Source organism: Corvus hawaiiensis, chromosome 2 (genome assembly GCF_020740725.1).
Source record: "Corvus hawaiiensis isolate bCorHaw1 chromosome 2, bCorHaw1.pri.cur, whole genome shotgun sequence".
Lineage (NCBI taxonomy): Eukaryota > Metazoa > Chordata > Aves > Passeriformes > Corvidae > Corvus > Corvus hawaiiensis.
Window position 1 is genome coordinate 92,618,867 of NC_063214.1, and position 19,247 is coordinate 92,638,113.

Here is a 19,247-nt window from a genome sequence, read left to right on the forward strand (position 1 = left end):
TTTTATTTCTGAGCAATCTAAAAGATACCAAGTGTATGGGCAACCTGTCAGGCTGCCTGTTGTGAAATAAGCTGTGAGCAAGATCCCTTTCATAGTAGCATCCACACTGCTAGGACTGCTCTGAGCCCAGGCAGCAGCTGTATCCCACAGGGGCTCCTGCAATCCTGCCTGCCTCCAGGGATTCTGTTCCAATACCAAAAGATCATTTTGGCCCTTCCATTTGGTCAGGCCAACTCAACTTTTTGAGTCCCTTCTTTATTTCTAATTTCCGTTTCGTAGTTTAAAGTTGTCCTGTGATTTGACCCAAGCATTGCCAATCTCTTCCTTTTATCCATTCCTTATTCTACTTCCTGTCCTGATATTCTGCACAGCATTTTATTCCACCTTTTACCCACCTTCTTCATCTGCTCATGCCAAGTATTTTGTCTAACCACTGCCTCATTCCTCAGAATCTTTTCTTTAAAACCACTTCTCACCAAATCCTTTGCTCTCCCTCTTCTAAAACCTATTTTGCTTGACTGGGACTTGAGTTTCTGTTTTGCCCATGAGCCTTCTGAAAGGAAAATTTTAAGTGGCTCTACACAAGGGGTGAGGTTAGCCTTTTTTTTTTTTCCTGTACTGGTGTAACATGATTAACCACCTGGATTAATATATCTCTGCCAGAACAGCCGTGCAGGGATCAGACTTCCTAGCAGCCCTCCAAGATTTGCAAATGTCTGTAACACAGATCTGACCCTTATGAATATATTATCACTTAAGCCTACAGCTCCTGGAACAGAGGACTGCCAACACACAATGCAAAATGTCATTTTAATTAACTGCCTAATGACACGATGGCTATCCACAATGGAGTTACACTGGGAGACTGGAAGGAGCTCCTGGAGCTGCTCCTTGCCCTCGCTATACAGCAGCAGAACTTTAATTTGACTAACTGCTCCTTCCAAAGCCAGGAAGAGACTCCTAACACTGTGTTTGCATGAAATGCCTCTCTCAGACAGGGCAGAGCTGGGTGAGCAGTGATGGCCACTTCTTCGCGAGGAATGTCCTTCTCCAGCTTCCCAAGAAGGGGTTGGGGTGACGCTCCTCTGACTCCTATTGCCAGCTCTCCCCTAGACACTCACGTCAGGGTTTCACAGCAGCAATATTATTCACAAACAGATTCTTCTGCCATGGTTCTTTATTTCTGTGCAGCTCTGGCAAATGTGTATGTTCTACCCACGCAGCACACAAAACAGACCCCTCTGCTTTCCGCTCTGTTACTATAAATCTCATTTTCTCCGGGATGAGCATCCATTCAGAAGAGCCAAAGAGAATTTTAGAAAACATTAACTGTGTAAGTTTGTCTCAGCAAAATCCTTAGCCATTCCAACCAGGCAAGTTTGTCATTTGTAGTTCCTTTACAAAAAAAAAAAAAATAGAAAAAACAAAACCAAATTCCGTGTGCAGATGGTTCTTGAATGTCCCCAGTTAGGGAGACACCACAACCTCTCTGGGTAATCTATTCATCTAGTAACAGGGCCACATTATCCTTTGTTTTCCTTTCGTTATTGATGCATTTCAAGAAGCCATCCTTGTTTTCCTTGAAATCCTGGGAATAGTCTAGTCCAACCACCTGACCACTTCAGGACTGACAAAAAGCTGAAGTTATTAAGGACATTGTCCAAACGCCTCTTAAACACTGGCAGGTTTGGTAGGACATCAACCACCTCTCAGAAGGAATCCTGTTCCAGGGTTTGGCCACCCTCTCATTACAGAGATGTTTCCTAATGCTCCCCAGTCGCAGCTTTGAACCATTCCCAAAGAAAAACTGCTGTAAATTTCAATGCAGGATTATTTAGATGGGAGCAGAAGGGGTAAGAACAGCCCTGCACACTGGCCAAGCAACAATGGGATGAATGGAACATTCAGATGGCCTTTACTGGGTCATGGCAAGGTTGCTGCAATTTATGTCAATAACACTTTACTGAAGATGAGCTTGACCTTCAGAAGTTGCAGAAACACTGCAAAAGGGATTAGTGCATAACAGATCAGGTATTTGACATTCCCCTGCTCTCAGACAACTTTACCTCCTAAATCTTCCAAGTGTTCCAGTTATATTTTATTATAGCAAAGTGCGCAAAGACATTTCACAGTAAGCAAGTGAAAGACTAGGCTGGCGAAAGCCTAGACTAAGTAGCTTCTTGCTGTAAGGGACTACTACTACTGTAGGAAAAGATGCATATGAACAGAACCACACTACTTTGCAACAGAGAAAATTAACTCAGCAAACCACCCTCAGCTAAACAAGTTTTCCATAGAAACTCAGTGTTCCTAGGTAACACTTTTTCCTAATCTGTGATTTTAACCAGAGGTTAATTTGGTTATTAAATAAGCTTTACACACACACACAACTAGCTGGGGTTACCTTGAGCTTCCTGGACATGCAGACACTGACCATGCTCAGAATAGGTTTGGGGTTTTCCATCTGTGACTCACCAATAGCTATGGCCCAGTAAACTTCTGATCCATTCAATAACTCACCACATGCAATGGCAGAGTAAACCTGTGAGCCTGGAACTTGGAGTAAAATTCGAAATGGAGCAACGCGTGCATTAGAGTCTAACACGGCATCCAAGGCACCAACCAAGCGACCTGCAAAGAAAAATGGGGGAAAAGAGGATTAATCCAGTTTTCACTTCTGTAGCCTGCAAGTTGTTTCACATTTAAAGCCATAAAATTAAAATACAGAACGTAACGATAATGATCCTTCCCCAGTTTTATGCTATGATTTACAGGTGCTCAGAATGCAAAAGGCAAACCAGATTAGAAGATCAAAAGCATATAGAATTCTCTGTGTTTCTGGTTTTGCCTCATATATATGTACACAACCACAGAACTGAAGTGGAAAGACCTGAGGGCATCTTAAAAAGTTACTGTTCCAGTCCCACTCTGAATTTGGATAAATACACCTATGCTGTCAGTGGTGTTTGTCTAACCTGTTTTTCAAAACCTGCCACAACCAAGATGCAACAGCTTCCCCAGGTAGCCTCTTCCACTATTTTCATTAAGTGAAATTACTTTCATTACCAAAAAAAACCCCCAAAAAAATAAAACAAACCCTACCGCAAACAAACAGGCCAACTACCACAATCTTAAACTTTCTTGCTGGAAATTAATCTTGCTCCCTGGAACACGGAGAGTAATTGGCCACAGGCACTTCTTATGTTAATGCTCAACATAATGAAAAAGTAACATCACGGTTTCCCACCCTTTAATGATTTCTCTTTTTCTAAAGAAACCCAAATCACCTCATCCTTGTGGGTTGTGTTTTCCAAACAGCTCATTGTTCTTGAACTCACATTGGAATCTCTCCAGCTTATCTTTAAGCATGACACTCTAAAGTGGACCTGATGCTCACTGCTACTGAAGTCTCAGCCACAAGCAGAAAGGAAGATCACCTCCTGTATCTTGCATACAGACTCCTGTATCCAAGAAAGCTTGCAGCAGTATCCCACTGTAAATCAGCACTTGATTTCAATACAGAAAAAGTCATTTTGAACAGCTGGAGCAATTGCTGACCCCAAAAAAGACTTTCCATTCTGGAGGACACCTGGAGCTGCTGGAGTTTCTTGCTACCCATTCCCCTGAGCAGGCAAAACCAAGCTATCCATGACAAAGTTATCCGAATGCCATGATTTGCAAGCTGACATATTAAAGTAACTCAGAATTGGTTTATGATGCTTACAAATAGCAATTCAGAGCAGCTTTATATTCAGTTGTCCTGTGCATCCTGCAGAGATAAATCTCCTAAGGAGAGGGATGGCAGAGTGAGGAACAGCTTTACCATGTTTGTTTGTATCACTAGAGTATCTAGGAAGTTTTCTGCAATGCTTCTTTTTCCCTGTGCACATGTAACTTTTTCAACCTGTTGTATTTTTTTTCCTACACCATTAACCCAACAAAAAAGGAACTAAACTCCATCTCCAAAAGGTTTGCTAGCCCTTGGCACCACATGCTGTTTCAAATATGGCATTCTCCAGTCCATCACCTAAGCGATTAATGGAAATAATGGAGACCTACCAAGTCTTCATCCTAATTGCCTTCTCACTTGGATAACAAATGACAGCTAATTAATTTGAGTATAACACAACCAAACAGCATTTCAACCACTTTCTGGTCTAGAAGCTGTAAGAAGCTCACATGGAACAGCATCAATAACCTTCTGGGAGCAAAGAAAATTACTTTAAGTACTTCCTCCTTGCATACACACATGCCATCGATGATGCTTTCAAAGCCAAGCAGAAGTTGGACACAATATGTCTTAAAACTGTATGGTGAAATATTCTTCAACAGCAGTTTGCTTCTCACTTAAATATGTGACCAGATATTACACCCATCTATTTAAAATGGAGATCTGAATTTAAAGACTGAAGATACGTACAATATCTGAAATTGCTAAATGTTCTCCTATAACGACAAGAAAAAAGCATAAAAACTCATCCTAGTATAAAATGTAGCAAATTAGCTGAGCTCACAGAAAACAGAGCACCAACTTTAGTGTGCAGTCTTCAAAACAGTTGGATTAAAGCCAGTAAGAGAGCATCAAATGATGCAGAGCACAAAAATAGGGTTTAACTTTCAAATTTCAGAAGAATTGAGACACCACAGGAAAGAAAGAGAAGAAGAAATTTCTGTGCTGTGCATGTTTTCCCCTGATGATAGACCTAGGAGAAAGATTTCTTTTTCATTTCACTAAAGTCATGGAAAAAAGTCAACTAAAAGCAAGTGCTACCAAAATCCCTAGAGAATGCTTAATGAACATCTGATTTGTGAAATAGCTTTTTTTCTCTCAGAACCCATGAAAAAACACATGAAAACACAGAAGTAGCTGCAAAGTTTTGCTTTACTTCTTAGCCTATGCAAAATTAATTCCTTTTTCTCTTACTGAATACCAGACCAGAAAACCCAATTCCTCTTCTCACTGTTTACTTCTGCTTACAATTTCCATTTTGCTTACAAACAATTAAAAAGAAACCCATTCCTCCTTCAACTGTACGAAGAAATAATCACCTCCCTTGTCTAAACTACCCATAGACAAAATATTAACTCAGGATGACAAGAGGAGTCAGAACTAATATGCAAAGAGAAGAAAAAAGAGTGTGGCCATCAGGATACCTGCCAGAATAAAGCCCAGGTGGCCCGGCCCCCCTACAAGAGCTTTGCAAAGGCACAGCAACCCCATACATAAATCACTCTAAGCCACCGCTGTGGCTGACAGGGAGCCCTGTCCTGTCCCACCTCTGCCAGGAGGGGATGCGGTGGCGTTGCTGTAGAGGGGACATAAGGGCAGCAAAGGAAAATAAGAGCAAGTACTGCTCAAGTTGAGCAAGCAAAAAGAGTGGGTGCCATCCCCATGTTTGCGGCTCCTTTATTCTTCAGATGAGAGACTGAGAGAGGTAGAGAATGGGGAAAAAAGATTAAGAGTGCATTTGCAGAAGCATGAAAAGGATTCAACACTAATATATGCACCCTGGCCTAATATGATAATTTAGTTGACACTGTAGTAGCAAGAAAATTACAAAAACTAGACACAAAATTTTTCCAGCGTAAGTTGCCTCATAATTCATTCGGAGTAACTTTTGCATCATAACACTGAAAAACAATCAACCAAAAAACTCCTGAATGAAGAAACAAACAACAGTACACTGATTCTGAAATATGCTTTGAAAAATACCCAGCTTGTGAGCAAACACCTTTCTCACAGTATGTCCAAACAGCTGGTTCCATGGAAGGGTCTCTTATAAAATGGAATCTGTTTAAAAAACAAAAGGGTATCTGGCTTGCAAGATAAATTACATTAAGAGCATCGGGCTCACATATTGATGCATCAACTTGCCTTCAGTCAGGGTGATACAGACCTCTTCCACATCACAGACAACAGTGAAACCTTTTCTACTACAGGACAGGAAAAAATGAAAAGGAAACAGAAGCAGAGGAGGAAAAGAGAACTGCTACCCTGGTTTTCTTCCTAAAACTCCTTTTTTTTTTAATTTTTTTACCCTATATGGGACAAGATTTTTGGGAGGAACTTATAATTCAGAGTAGCTCTTCCCCTTTAATGAGCCACTTCACCAACTTCTTGTCTGTTTTTTGACCTCCCAAGAGGTCAGAAATATTTCAGGGAAAGAAATGAATCATACAGTAACTGTACTATGGAAAGCTGCAGACATGGGTTTACAAAGCCTTCCACAAAACACCACTGACAAAACACTGCAAGTTCCTCAGAAGGTACAAGTTTCTTCATGCAGAAAGAATATTTTTAGGCTAAAATTCACATGCAAATGTCTGGTGTAATATGCATATTTTTGACATATATGGAGAAGAAAATAGGAGAAGTGCAAAGGCACTTTTCTACTGAAATTATATGCTTCTCTTCAAAAAATCTGATCATTTTAGCTGGAAACTGGATTTCAGATAGAGGCAACATCTATCCGTATTTTTCAGAAGTAAATTTATACAACGTATCTGGAAAACCAACTACGAATCCCATGCTTTACTTGGTAGATTTTATTTCACTGAAACATCTACTTTTGTGCGTATTTTGTTGCTGGAATAAAGAAAACTGGATACCTCCAAAATAAGCCTGTTGTACTTCCAGTTGCACATCTGTTTGTATCAAATGTATGTGCATACTATGGATACAATACAAGAAATAAATTGAAGTATATAAATTAGAAAGAAACAATTTCAAATTCTACAGCTGGTAGGGACTGTCTCCCCTTTACAGAGGTCAACCTGTAACCAAATAGAACATAAACAGGACATCATGAATCTGTTGAGCATTTCTTCACACACATACAATCAAAAAAATTAATCAAGGATATTTCTATAAGGATCAGGTTCTCAAATGAACTATCAAAAGTGTACTACTCTTCATCTTTTTAGATATGGTTTCTCATACCCCCACAGAGAGATAAAGGATCCCATTACAACTTATCTTGTGTCATGCTCATAACTAATCTAGGAAAAGGAACATGTTTACACTAAGTTAACCTAACACCAACTTCTACTGAACATTCCATATCTTTCAAACTAAAGAATGCAGGGTCCTTTCCTGAATCCCTGTTAATCATCCACATAGGATTTCAAGAATTGTTTTAAACTTACAAGACACGGGGCAGAGGGCGAGTAAAGCTGAACTCAAGCTAGAAACTCAAACTGAAAAACTATCTGTTATTTCCATCTTTTATGACAATATTCAAGAGGCACTGCAAGACACCCTCTACATACAGCAAGATGATTTCTATTTACCTCCATCATATTTTAAAGGTCTTAAAGGGAAATTTTTGAGAGCTACTAAATGCCTTCCCATAAATGGGCTGGTCACTTCAGCAGTTAAACCATGCTGCAAGGCAGAGGGACTTGGATTGATCACTTAGGAGTCTGGGACTAGTAAATTAATAAAACCCTCCCAAAAAACCAAAAAGAACTAAAACAAAAAGGGAAAAGGCCCCAAAGCTGCCACTGCTTTTTTTTTTTTTTTTTTTTTTTTTTTTTTTTTTTTTTTTGGCGAGGGGAAGGGAGGGGAGAGGAAGGGGGAGAAGGAAGGAAAAAAAAGGAGAATTAAATCTAAGTGACAAGGAAGCCTTCAGCGTCACAACACTCAGTTTTGTTACCCTTTCAGTTCTATTTGGTTTTTAAGTAAGACATTTAGTCACCACAGCCAGGATCTTTTGTTTAACATGAACTCATACATCCATTACAAAGTAGGGAATGAAAGCCAATGTTGTTCAAAGAAGCAATTACATGTAGCACCTAGCAATGAGTCGGTAAGAAATTCTGATGGCACTCTTAAAATCTGGGGAGCAGCAGGTCAGATGCACACACAGAGGCACCTCTTCCCACACAGCCCTGAATCTCCCAAATCAAGAACCTACACCCTCTCTGCCAAAGTCAAAGGGATGACAAAGACAGAGTCCAGCCTGCATCTCCAGTATCCTGGGGAACACCTTTAGTCACTGTATAAACAAACTGACTGCTGCAGAAGTTTGAAGCAGAGAGAAAATTGTCCTTCCACTTCTCCTAAGTCTACTTTGAAAAAAAAAAATACTTGAGATTTCCACTGCACCCGGGAGCAGCTCAGCGGGACAGATGTACAACACCTGACTTACGAGTATCTGCCAAATCTAGCCATTCCAAGAAAACAGGCAGAGGCCCACTACCATACAAGGACCCAAACCAGATTGCCAAGATGCTCAGCGACTCCAAAGCTGAGGCTTCTCTCGGCTGCAGGCACCTGGCACTTTCAAAGACAAGAAAGCGATGGCACCACACGGTCTCTAGGGACTGCAGAGGCTGTTCTGAAGGGACGTGGAAAAGAGCACCTGGTGGCTACACTCAAACATATCATGCCAAAGCCATGTTTTAAGTACTCATACCCTCTTTTTTTTTTTTTTATCAGACTCGGTTATTTTTGTAAGACAAAACCACCAAATTGAGGTATTTACAATTACAGTCACAGACCAGCATGGCTCCAGTGCAAAACCATGAAGTGAAAAGCATGCCTTTGAATTCATCCTTAGGAGCTCACTGCAGCTTGCTACATCTGCTCCACCAGAGAAAGCTGGGGGCAGAAAGAAAAATAAGCCCAGTTGTCTGAAAAAAGCTGTACTTCACCAGAAAGGAGAAACCTCTTTTCAGAAGTGGAAGGAGCTAACAGCACAGGTTGCTTCCCAGTGGCTGCAATTTTAGAAGGAAAGTTGATACCTGCAAGAATCACTCTAAGCTGTTTAGGCACATGAACTGGGAGAAAAGAACAAATCAAACAATTCGGATGATCATAAAAATAAAGAGTTCTTTTCTTTTTAAGGACAGTGAAATTGAACTAACAGCTTCCAATAAAGCAGAATTAATCTTGGCTCTTTAAGGCAGAGAAGCAAGCACTTCATACCGTGAATCCTAATTACACTTCTCCAAATAGCTTCCTCCATCCCGCAGTGATTTGCAAACAATTAGAGTCTCACAAGAGCCATGGTGGGCAGCAATTAGCCAGGCTAGAGGAGGCAAGCAAACTGGCTGAAGGAACAGCCCACCACCAGGCAGAACACAGGAAGAGACACGTGGATGTACCCGTTCCGTACCCCCTGCCATCCGTCCCTGTGCTCCAGCTGAAACAGAAAGCTGCTTTTCACACCAGCCAGGATAAGCTCAGCCTGACAAAAGGGCACTCCTGGGACAGCACCAAATAGCATGGATTGCTTGCCTAGCTCTGCAAGGCATCTCAGAAGCTCTCTCTAGGACCAATGTCCTTGCTGAGAGAGGGATGGGGGGATTATGAAGCTGATTCCTATCAGGCCTCAACCACCCCACCACATAGGAGCCCTAACTTGTGACTACAAACCCAAGGGCTGAGATGCAATGAGGACCACTGCAGCCTCTATCTCACCTCTTACAGCCCACCTAGAGAGTGCCATCCCCTGGGCATTACAGGCTAAGGTGGAAGCTTTTGAGCTGCACCAAAGTAGGATACAGCCCAGGGCACTGGCCATGAAGCTACTGGGGGCCAGTGGTGGCCCCCAGCATAAATGTTTGGGGACATCTCCATATCTTTCATATCATCCTGATTTGATTTCTCTAAAAGTTCAAAGTTCAGATGTTTAGCAGGTTGTTACTTTCACTCAGGCCACCCTAAAATCCATGTTTTTGATGGATAATAAACACCATCAGTTATGCAAGGCCGCTAATGACAATGGCTAAATGCAACCACACTTTGTTGAATTTTGCAAAATTACATAAACAGGTTTTGATACAATACAGTACCTATTAGAAAGTATTTATTACATTTCTACCACCAGAAAAAAGAGTCTCGAAACTTATTTGGGTAAGTACATAAGAAAAAGGATGAAGGAGGTCTCCTCCAACGGCTGTAGGAAGGCTCTGTTTCCTTTGAAACGATAAGGGCTCACCACACTCAAAGATAAGCACAGGCAACATTAGATTTCAGCATACAGACCTAATGCTCCAAGTGTTTATTCACCCAGGAAAATACCCAACATCCAAGCCCTTACATTACTTCCAGCGCAGACCTTGCCAGATCAAACACTACCATCGGGAAAATTGGTTTCTGTTGAATTGGGACTTTTTTCAATCTGGTATGCAGAAACAAATTGTAATAAATTACTTAATTGTTATGCCTAGGTCCCAGTGCTCTGGAGAAGGTGGACATCAGAAATGTGGGGAGTTCAGGCATTTCACTATGATGGTGGGTGTCCCACGGTCCCCATGACTCCCATATCCCTGGATGTGATGCTGAGTGCTTGTGTCAGACCACCACATGCAGAGGAAAAGACCACACAGGAGGAAGAAGTGAGATGAATTATGTGCTGTCTCTCTTGTAATGGTGGAAATGGCGTCCCCACCCTGGAGCACCGATTATTTCTCCCCAGCACTGCTTCCCCACGGGCTGTCTCCCCAGGTGGGCATGCTGCCATGGCAAAGCACTCACAGCTGCTTATCTCAGTCCTCTGCCATCAGTCCAGTTCAAGCCAAGCCTATTTTTATAGCCCTGAAGGCCGCTGAGACAAATGCTTTGGTTCTCATGTTACAAGTACAAATACCTGAAAGTGTTTTCCACCTGAAAATGGACAAGAAGGTGGGATATACAAGCTGCTGCTGCAGCCCTGTAAATTATTCAGACATGCAGCACTACTTGGGGCAGTATAAAAAGTCTCTCTTTTTTGGTGGGTGCTGTAAATAATGCTGAATAGACCAAATCAGTGCTAAATTAACTCTGTCACCACAGACATGCTCATTTGTTTTATAGGGAAGACATTTTTTCCTGTGAGGGTGGTGGGACACTGAAACAGGTCACCTAGAGAAATTGTGGATGCTCTATCCTGGAAGTGTTGAAGGCCAGGCTGGATGGGACTCCCAGCAACCTGGTCTAGTGGGAGCAGTTCCTGTCCATGGCAGGGGGGTTGGAACTAGATGATCTTTAAGGTCCCTCCAGCTCAAATCATTCTAGGATTTTCCTGCCTTTTTCTGTGCCATTTGGCCTCCACAGCATGGAAATAAAAAGCCACTGTAGCTGTTTACTGGATTAGTCTTGCACTAGGTGGTGGTCAGTCCTACGCAGACACAACCAACCCCTCCTTTCCAAGCATGGGTACTTCCTCACCATTAATATTAGCACTGTAACATTTCAACACAAGCACCTGCATTTCACCTTAGCCATCTCAGCACCACAGTGGTGGTTAGGAAACTCACCCCAGAAAGGCAAGCAGAGGCGGCCAGAGCAGCACACACAGCTCAGGGGGCTCAGAGGTCACAAACTGGGGTGCCTGACTTTGCAGGTAGTAGCTTGGCACCCTGCTCCTATCCTTCCTTCCAACTCATGCCTCCTGGCCAAACACTGTAACGGAGAAGCCATCCTCTTGGGAAAGAGCTTGTAAATATGCATTCTCTTAAAAAAAAAAAGTTACAGTGAAATAAAGAGATTAAAAAGGGGAAAAAACCTGCCAATCTGAATTCCAGTTGTGGGCAAGGCTAGATAATGCTTTGACGAGAGTCCAAGCTTTCAATAAAGTATGCACATTTCTCCTCCTGTGCAAGGCTTCAGAAAGCTGTGCCTAAAAGAAACAAAACCATGAATACTGACAGTGATCATTGCCAATATCCTTTATTAACATCAATATTGGAAAAGATATAACATCTTCCTCTCCTCAGACTGCTCCATTTAAAATGAAAGTATTCTGTTGGGTTTGGGTTTTTTTCATTAGCGCTCAGATTGAGTCTAACTTATTTTGGTATCCTGAACATATCTTATGACAAAAAAGCAAGCTGTTTTGAAGACTGTATTGGGGCAGATCTTTTAATATGGTTCTATGAATGTGCTACTCATTTTGCCTTTTGCCCCTCCAGAAAGTAAAGAAGACTATGGGGATTCTCATTTGCATTCCCTAGTAAAAATCCAAGTCTTCAGGTATTTTGGAACCTCTTCTGCTACAATGTAATGAAGAGGGGCAACCTAGATGAATTCCCCATCTGAGTTGCAGGAATCCTCAACCACTGTGGTCCTCTTCCTGCCTTTCCCAGAAATAGACTCCCTTATGAAATTATTTACTTCAGACCTTCGGAGATGCGCAGGGCCACTAAAAGCTGAGGTATTGACAATAATTACAGGGCTGCTTGAATGGTAGAGTTTGAAAGAGCAGCAAAAGATCTTTTCATTTTTAATTTCCAGGAAAAATTTCCAGAGCTTATCAAGAACCATTTCTCTGTATGCTTAAAAAAACTAACATCCAAGCAAAGGAAAAATAAGGAAGAAAGGTCTTATTACACAACTAGTCAGTTCTCTGCTCACAACCAAGAGGTACTCTGTACATGAGTTCAAAAGCTATTGCCCTGCAGGAATTTTATTTAAAAGGAAAAATTAAAACCCTAAAATCGAACTTGGAAATGTATTTATCACACCTACCACATTTATTTTTATTAAAGTAATAATAAGGCTTAGATTCATATACAGAAGATGTTTTTTTCTGCCAGTGTGTTATCTTACATTTAAAAGTTGTGAACCATAAAGCTTTATAAGCGCTGAAAAAGAAATTATTTTCCTTTCAAAATGTTTGTCCTCTGCAAGTTGCAAACAACACAAAACTATATCCAGCTTGGAAAGTGCCCTGAACTGAAAATGGAGGCTGGAAGAATAGTAGGGGAAAATATCATAGCTAAATTAAAAACATGGGTAAAACAGGAAAAAACCATAATCTTTTATTGATCTACTTCAAGCAAGAAGTTAAAAAGCACTGTATCTCAACCAGACAAAAAGTTGCTTGAAACAAGAGTTCATTTTAAGGTCTTACTTAACCATATTTATAAAAGGAAAGATTCACAAGTGTTGCTAAGTGGGTTTTTATATGCTAGGAGTGTGCAATGTGAAGTACTGTATAAACAAAAACTGCAACTCTAGCTGCTTGGGAAGAGTGAAAGACTACTCTCAGTCCAGCACTCATGATGAAATCCTTCCCAGTGCATCCCAGAACAAGCAGGTTTGCTGTCAAAATGCAGAAAACTAATCAAAGAGGAAAGTGCATGAAGGCTTCAACATCCCTTAATAAAAATTGAAGTAGTGATTCACTTAAAGGCTAAACCATCCTGCAGTATTTACCAGAAGGCATTTGACAGTATTTTTGACTACTGACATCTGACTACTGACTACTGATGAAGCTTATCATTAATATGTAACCTCAGAACCAAAGACACTGGCAAGTATGAAATCCAACTAACTTTGACCTGTTAATCATGGCTATATCACAGGCCTTTTCTGTAGGGATTGCTAAAGGGCTCTCCAATTAGGCAAAGGAAACATAACCAAAGAATCAACATAAATCAATAAGCTAAACAATTTTTTTTCAATCTATAACTTAAAATTAGTTTTTAATTAAAAAATTATAATCCAGATTTTTAAAGTATTTCTAAACATTTCCAGTTTTCTTATTAAGCCTCTGATCCAGCAGAGCTGTCAAGTAGAGATCCAGGTAAAGTGGCAAGTTAAACATTTACTTGAAAAAGCATATCCCTAAGGAAGAAACCAGAATGAGGCTGGTCAGGTAATGAAGAGTTAAATACAACCCCCATCACTGTTTGTACCCTCTGCTTCCAAGCCCAGTGTGCATTTGGGAACTGCCCTAGGACACAAATTAAGTAGCAGTAGGAAATAGTCTCTCACTTACAAACATCTGCTCAGCATCTGACAAAAACACAGTACACAAAGAAACACAGATATGAAAAAAAGTGCTTTTGTGCAAGCAATCATGTTTAGTCCATTCTTCAGGAATTAAATCCACATAAAATACACCCTCCAGCTGTGCTAACTTACTCTTACCTAATAGCTAAAATGCCCTGGTAAGGAGAAAGAATTATCCTAGAAGAAAGAAAGACAGGCAAATATGAGAATTGGGCCATAAACCATATGTCCTCACACAGGTTCAGAGCAAATACCATGTTGTGGCAACACGCACAAGGGCAACTCAGCCATCACACCCTTTCCACCCTGGTGAAAGCAAATTACCTCACGGGTGGTCCACTGCCCATCTACACTCGTGTGAAACCTCATCTTCTGGGAGTTTTGTTCTGCTGATCCCACATGGGTCTAACACAGCCTGAGGACACACAGCCTCCTCCTCCCTGGAGGAGCAGTGAGATTCTCTTCCATTGTGGCACCCGCTTTCACGTACAGGATCTTCACATCTTTTAAACTTCTTTTTTATAAAGAGTAACTGCAATTGGCCAGGGATCAAGGTATTAAAGGGAAAACAGATATGGATATTGTTCTCACTTAAGCTTTGCTTCCCCACTAGAACTAACAAAAACTTCTAACTTTTGGCTTTACCACTTGGTAGACCATACTCTGAAATATGGCAGAGCTTTCTGCCCTTCCACCAGTTTGGAAAAGACAGGTACTAATTAAGTGTCTCTGTAGTCATGTAAAGCAAGAATCAGAAGGTAAGATTTGCACTGAAAGCAAACAGTTACCAGCAAAGCTTCGCTGTTTCTCAGTATCCATCTCCATTTCCTTCATTGCAAGTAAAAACGCTGAAAAAAAATTACACTATCCATCTAACCCCAGCTTAGTGCTCCTTAACTCTTGCATTTCTGGTTTTAGGACTCAAATTTCTAAGCCCTTTTAAATACAAACGTTTCCAAATGGCTTCAGAGGCTGTCAGAATCTACAGTTCCCTTGGAAAATGTGCGAGACAGGAGTGGCTTTCCTTTGCCAGCCAAGAAAAATTTGAGCAAGCCTGTGCACTGTAGATTCAGCAAAATGATTCACCTGAAATTTAACCAGAGAGAAAAGCAGTTTGTTTGGTTTAAACTTGCAAATTTATGTAGTGAAAAGCTCAGGCATGAGGCATTAACATTTGTGAAACTGAACCTCATGATTGTCCTGGACCCAAATCAAGCAGCTGTAAACGGCTATTTTTAACTCTGAAAATTAATCTGCATCGTCTTTACTGCCACAAAGGAGTGAAACTTCCATTTCATTAGTGATACACTGATAGCATGCGATCTACCAAGCCACAGTTCAGTTTTGTGCACTTTATGGACAGGTAGGATAAGCTCTGATTTTACCAAAAAAAAAAAAAAAAAAAAAAAAAGAGCAACAATGTAGAAAGCAGTATTATCAAATGGCAAGGTCAATAGTTCAGGAAAAAAAGGTTTTAATAAAATAAATAGCAAACGTGGTAATGCAGCTTCTTAAACTGCATAGAAAATACATTGATTTTGAAAATATCTAACCATCCTTTCAAATATGTAAGTTACCATTAAAAATTCTCACTTTATAATATTCAAAACAGCCTCGTTTGCTTTTAAGTAAGAACTACATTATTAAACTATATTAATTCTCCAAAGCATTGTATACTTGAATTCAATTGCTGCTGCCTTTGAACCAAAAGTTTGGCCCAAATTCCCTATGCTACAACGTCAGCGCAGCCTAACATATCCTTCTCGCTGGAGTTATTCACGGATCCACACTGTTGCGAGGGTACAGCGTGATCCTTCTCCGTGTATATATCCTTCACTACTCGTATCTGGAGTGCCACATGGATATAACGTGCCGGATCTACAGCCACCATAACCCGCAGTGTAATTAATGCAAAAAATAAGACAGAATGCACTTTTCCACAACATTGATTTAACCCCCTCCCCGTAACGTCTTGTATCATCCAAAAGCCAGGAATCCTACATGTATTTATATAGCTCTCGTTGTAGAAAGGGGAGGCGAGCCGCAGGTCGCGGCCGGTTCCGGAGGGGGCACGGGTAGCACATCCCACTGTGTGCCCCGGCATCCCTCCACCTCTCACCGCCGGCCGCAGGGACCTCCGCCGCGACCCGCGGGCTGCAGCCCCCGGCGGCTCTCCCCAGCTGCATCCTCCGGCCACGGGCACCGGCTCCGCACCTCCTGACGGGCTCCGCGCCCGCCCTTAGTCACGCTGAGAAACCCATCAGGAGGGGAGCGCGGGGAAGTAACAATAAAAGTGGCTTCAGCGGTGCTCAAGGCTACAGAAACGCGAAGCTGCTCCCCAGGCAACTCGCGGGGAGCCGGGGCGGCCCCCACCGCCCGGCCCGCGGCCGCCTCCGCACCGCCCGCGGCGGGGACCCGCGGCGCCCCGCGCTGTCGCCGAGCCGGGCCACCCGTACACGGGCCGAACAAAGAGGCCGCTCCCGCCTCCCCCAGCCCGACCGGCGGCGCGGCCAAGCTCCCGTGGGGCAGAGGCAGGGGGGGATCCGCCACCCGGCCCGGTCCGGCCCGGCCTGGCCCGGCGCTCCGCCGAACCCCCGCGCCACCAGGTACCCGTGAAGCGGCCGCCGCCGTCTCCGTGGCCCCGACGCCGCTGCAGGATGAAGTAGCCGCTGCTCTTCTGCGTGACCCACAGCTTGAGGGCGTTCTTCAGCAGCACCTCCTCGGGCTTCAGCCACATCTTCCCCCGGCTCGAAGTCCCGCTCTCTCCCCCCTCTGAGCCCGCCTGCCCCGCACGGCACCACACCCCGGCCGCCCGGGTCACATCGCCCCCCGCGGGCTGCGCGGCGCCGGCTTCGGCTCCCTCGGCGCGGACCCGGCCGCCGGGGAGGGGCCGAGGGAGGAGCTCGGGCACGGGCCGCCCTTCCCGCGGAGCCGGGGGCTTTGTGCGGGGTTGGCCGTGCTGACCCGCACCGTCGGGGGTACGGCACGGAGGGGACGCCGGGGGCTCCCGCCGGAGGGAGGGGGAGCAGGGGGGAGGCCCAGGTTCTCGCTCTCGGGGGTCCGATGGCGCCCCGAGCCCCACACAGAGCGCACTGGGGCTCCGAGGTATCCCGGGGTCCTGGAGGATGCCCTGCCGCCGGGACCGCAGCCGGGTGGCTCCCGCTGTGGATTTTACAGTGGCTGGGTCAGGTCCCCGCCGCGGAGCCGTCAGGAGTGCGGGAAGGAAAGGGTGTCCTGGACTTGAAGAGAGGTTTGGGGGGGAGGCGTCTCTGCTTTCCTGTTTCCTTCTAGATCTAAGCCTAAAGCGTGAGCCCGCAGCTACTTGCTTTGATGTTTAAAGGCCGGTGCTTGAAACCTTGTATCGCAACGGAAAAGTCAGAATCTTAATTTTACGGATCGGGTTTTTTTCTCATTTTAAGAAATAATCTGTCACTGCTTGCAGTTGAGCTGTTGGCAGGACCGTTTGTGAACCTGCACAAATGGTTACTGCTGTAGCACATTGTGTTGCTAATCCTCTGACACTGTCTTTTACATTTTTATTAACACAGATTGTCATTAATGAGGGTGGTGAGACACTAGAACAGGTCGCCCAGAGAAGCTGTGGATGCCTCATCCCTGCAAGTGTTCAAGGCCAGGTTGGATGGAGCTCTGAGCTTGATCTAATAGCTGTCCCTGACCATGGGAGGGGGGCTGGAACTAGATCTTTAAGGTCCCTCTCAAAACAACCCTTTCTAGTATCCTGTGATTAAAACGCGACCAGTGTACTTTCTCTCAGTTACATTCCCTTTCCAGTTAACTGCAAATATTAAAGAATTTCTTTACAACAACTCAATTTGCAGGCTGCTAAACCTCACTTTTCTAGATTAAAGACCTCAGTCACTGTGGTCACCTAAATTTCAGCAAAGAGCCCTCTAAGTATTTTTATTAGAGATAAAGACCTGAGCTTCACTTTCCCAACCTCTGCCTACTGTTACACAAGTTGTGTACTAACTCTTTGAAAGGTACCAATGCTGCAGTGTGCTACTTAGCACAGCCAGCAGTAATTATTAGCTGGGAATTGGAAGGTGTCCATGTGGACTGCTTTCCAGTTTCCAGTGGGATGATTTAGTAGTCAAAATCCTGTACTCAGCTGCAATCTGGTAAACACTGTGTGATCTGTGTTCTTCACAATTTCTCTGTGAAGCAATGATTTAATTTCCATACATAGAATAGCAAGCAAGCACTTTGAGCATATTGCTTGTCTGATATAAAAATAAAAGCTGTCAAAAGGAGGAGATGGACATCCACATAATAATGTATTAAAAATTAATGAGAGTGTAAGGATAAATTACTTTAAATGCTCTTGCAGGATAAGAATAGTTCAGAGATTTTCCCTGCCCCCAAAACTGTCCTGAACACACGTAAGTCTTGAAAGTTTAAATGCTTGGTGAAGTGAGATGGTGAATATTTCTTCCCTTTGCAGATATTTCAATATTAATTTCTATTATTATTTTTGGGGCATTTTTTACATTCAGTCTTGGGGTTTGGGCAGGCTGATTTGAGACATAATTTAGAAGAGGACCAAGCAAGTTGCTGACCTTTGAGGTGCTTTTGAGCTTCAGAGTTAGCAAAAGAGTAAAGCAGTTGAGGATCCAGTGTCATGCACACCTGCCTCTGTTAATTACATCTTGAGACAGGCATCTGTTGGACTCCACCAACAGTACTCCTTCAGAGTCATGGGCTTTGGAACCACATCCAAGGTGGCCCAACAACTGTTCAATCAAAATGGGGTTGCTCATGCTTTTTAAGCAGCTTTTCCAACACATAGAACTGGTGGAAGATAATTAAGAAAGAATCTCTGAGAAATGGCTTCAGAGAAGCAAAAGGGAGATGGATGAGATGAGAGAAAACTGATTCAGGATGACAGAGTAAAATGAAGCACTTTGTAATACATATTGTAATAAATCCATCTACTGAAAGCAGGAGCATCCTTCTTTCCCAAGATGGCATTGTGCGTGGCAGTCCCTGACATTCTGAGGCACAGCTTCTACCTGAAAACTAGACAGTCTTTGGCAACAGCTAAGAATAAGTTTATTTCATGAAGAAAGTCCTACAGTAATGTACTGACTATTTTCACAACCAGTATATGAACAGGATTTGGATGATCTGAGGATCTTCCGAAGTCTCCTGTGAAGCAATAGTTTTAAAATGCTGGTGTCGAGAGAGGTACATAAAACCAGGGAAGATTGGAATCTAGTAGATTATTAGACAAAAGACAGAGTGCTGTGAGAAGTTATATACCTTTTTATTTATTCTCTGATAAAGTCTAGAAAAGATAGGACTATCTTACTCAATTGCTTGAAGGTACTTAAGGTTACTAGACAGGAGAAAAATAGCTTTAAAAAATAAAGATGTGTTTGAAAGGAAAGAATAGAAATAAAATGAGGTTTCTGGCCTTATACCACCCTTAGCACGCACGCTGAAATGACTGTGTTTGCGTTATTTTTGATGCTACGTATCTTTCTTAAATTTCAGTACTAGTAGC

General features: G+C 42.9%; 1 protein-coding gene across 2 annotated transcripts in view; it reads right to left on the reverse strand.

The window, feature by feature from the left end:
* The window catches only part of TBC1D8 (TBC1 domain family member 8), a 48,574-nt gene extending 32,004 nt beyond the window's left edge, over positions 1 to 16,570 (reverse strand). Inside the window, exons 1-2 of one of the 2 annotated variants that reach the window (XM_048325765.1) lie at positions 16,334 to 16,570; positions 2,476 to 2,631 (exon numbers count right to left, since the gene is read on the reverse strand). In XM_048325765.1, the coding sequence (XP_048181722.1) occupies positions 2,476 to 2,631; positions 16,334 to 16,460 (283 nt within the window). In that variant the 5' untranslated portion in view covers positions 16,461 to 16,570. The remainder of the gene's footprint in view (positions 1 to 2,475; positions 2,632 to 16,333) is intronic. The other variant, XM_048325776.1, reaches the window with a different exon arrangement.
* Between the last annotated feature and the right edge of the window lie 2,677 nt (positions 16,571 to 19,247).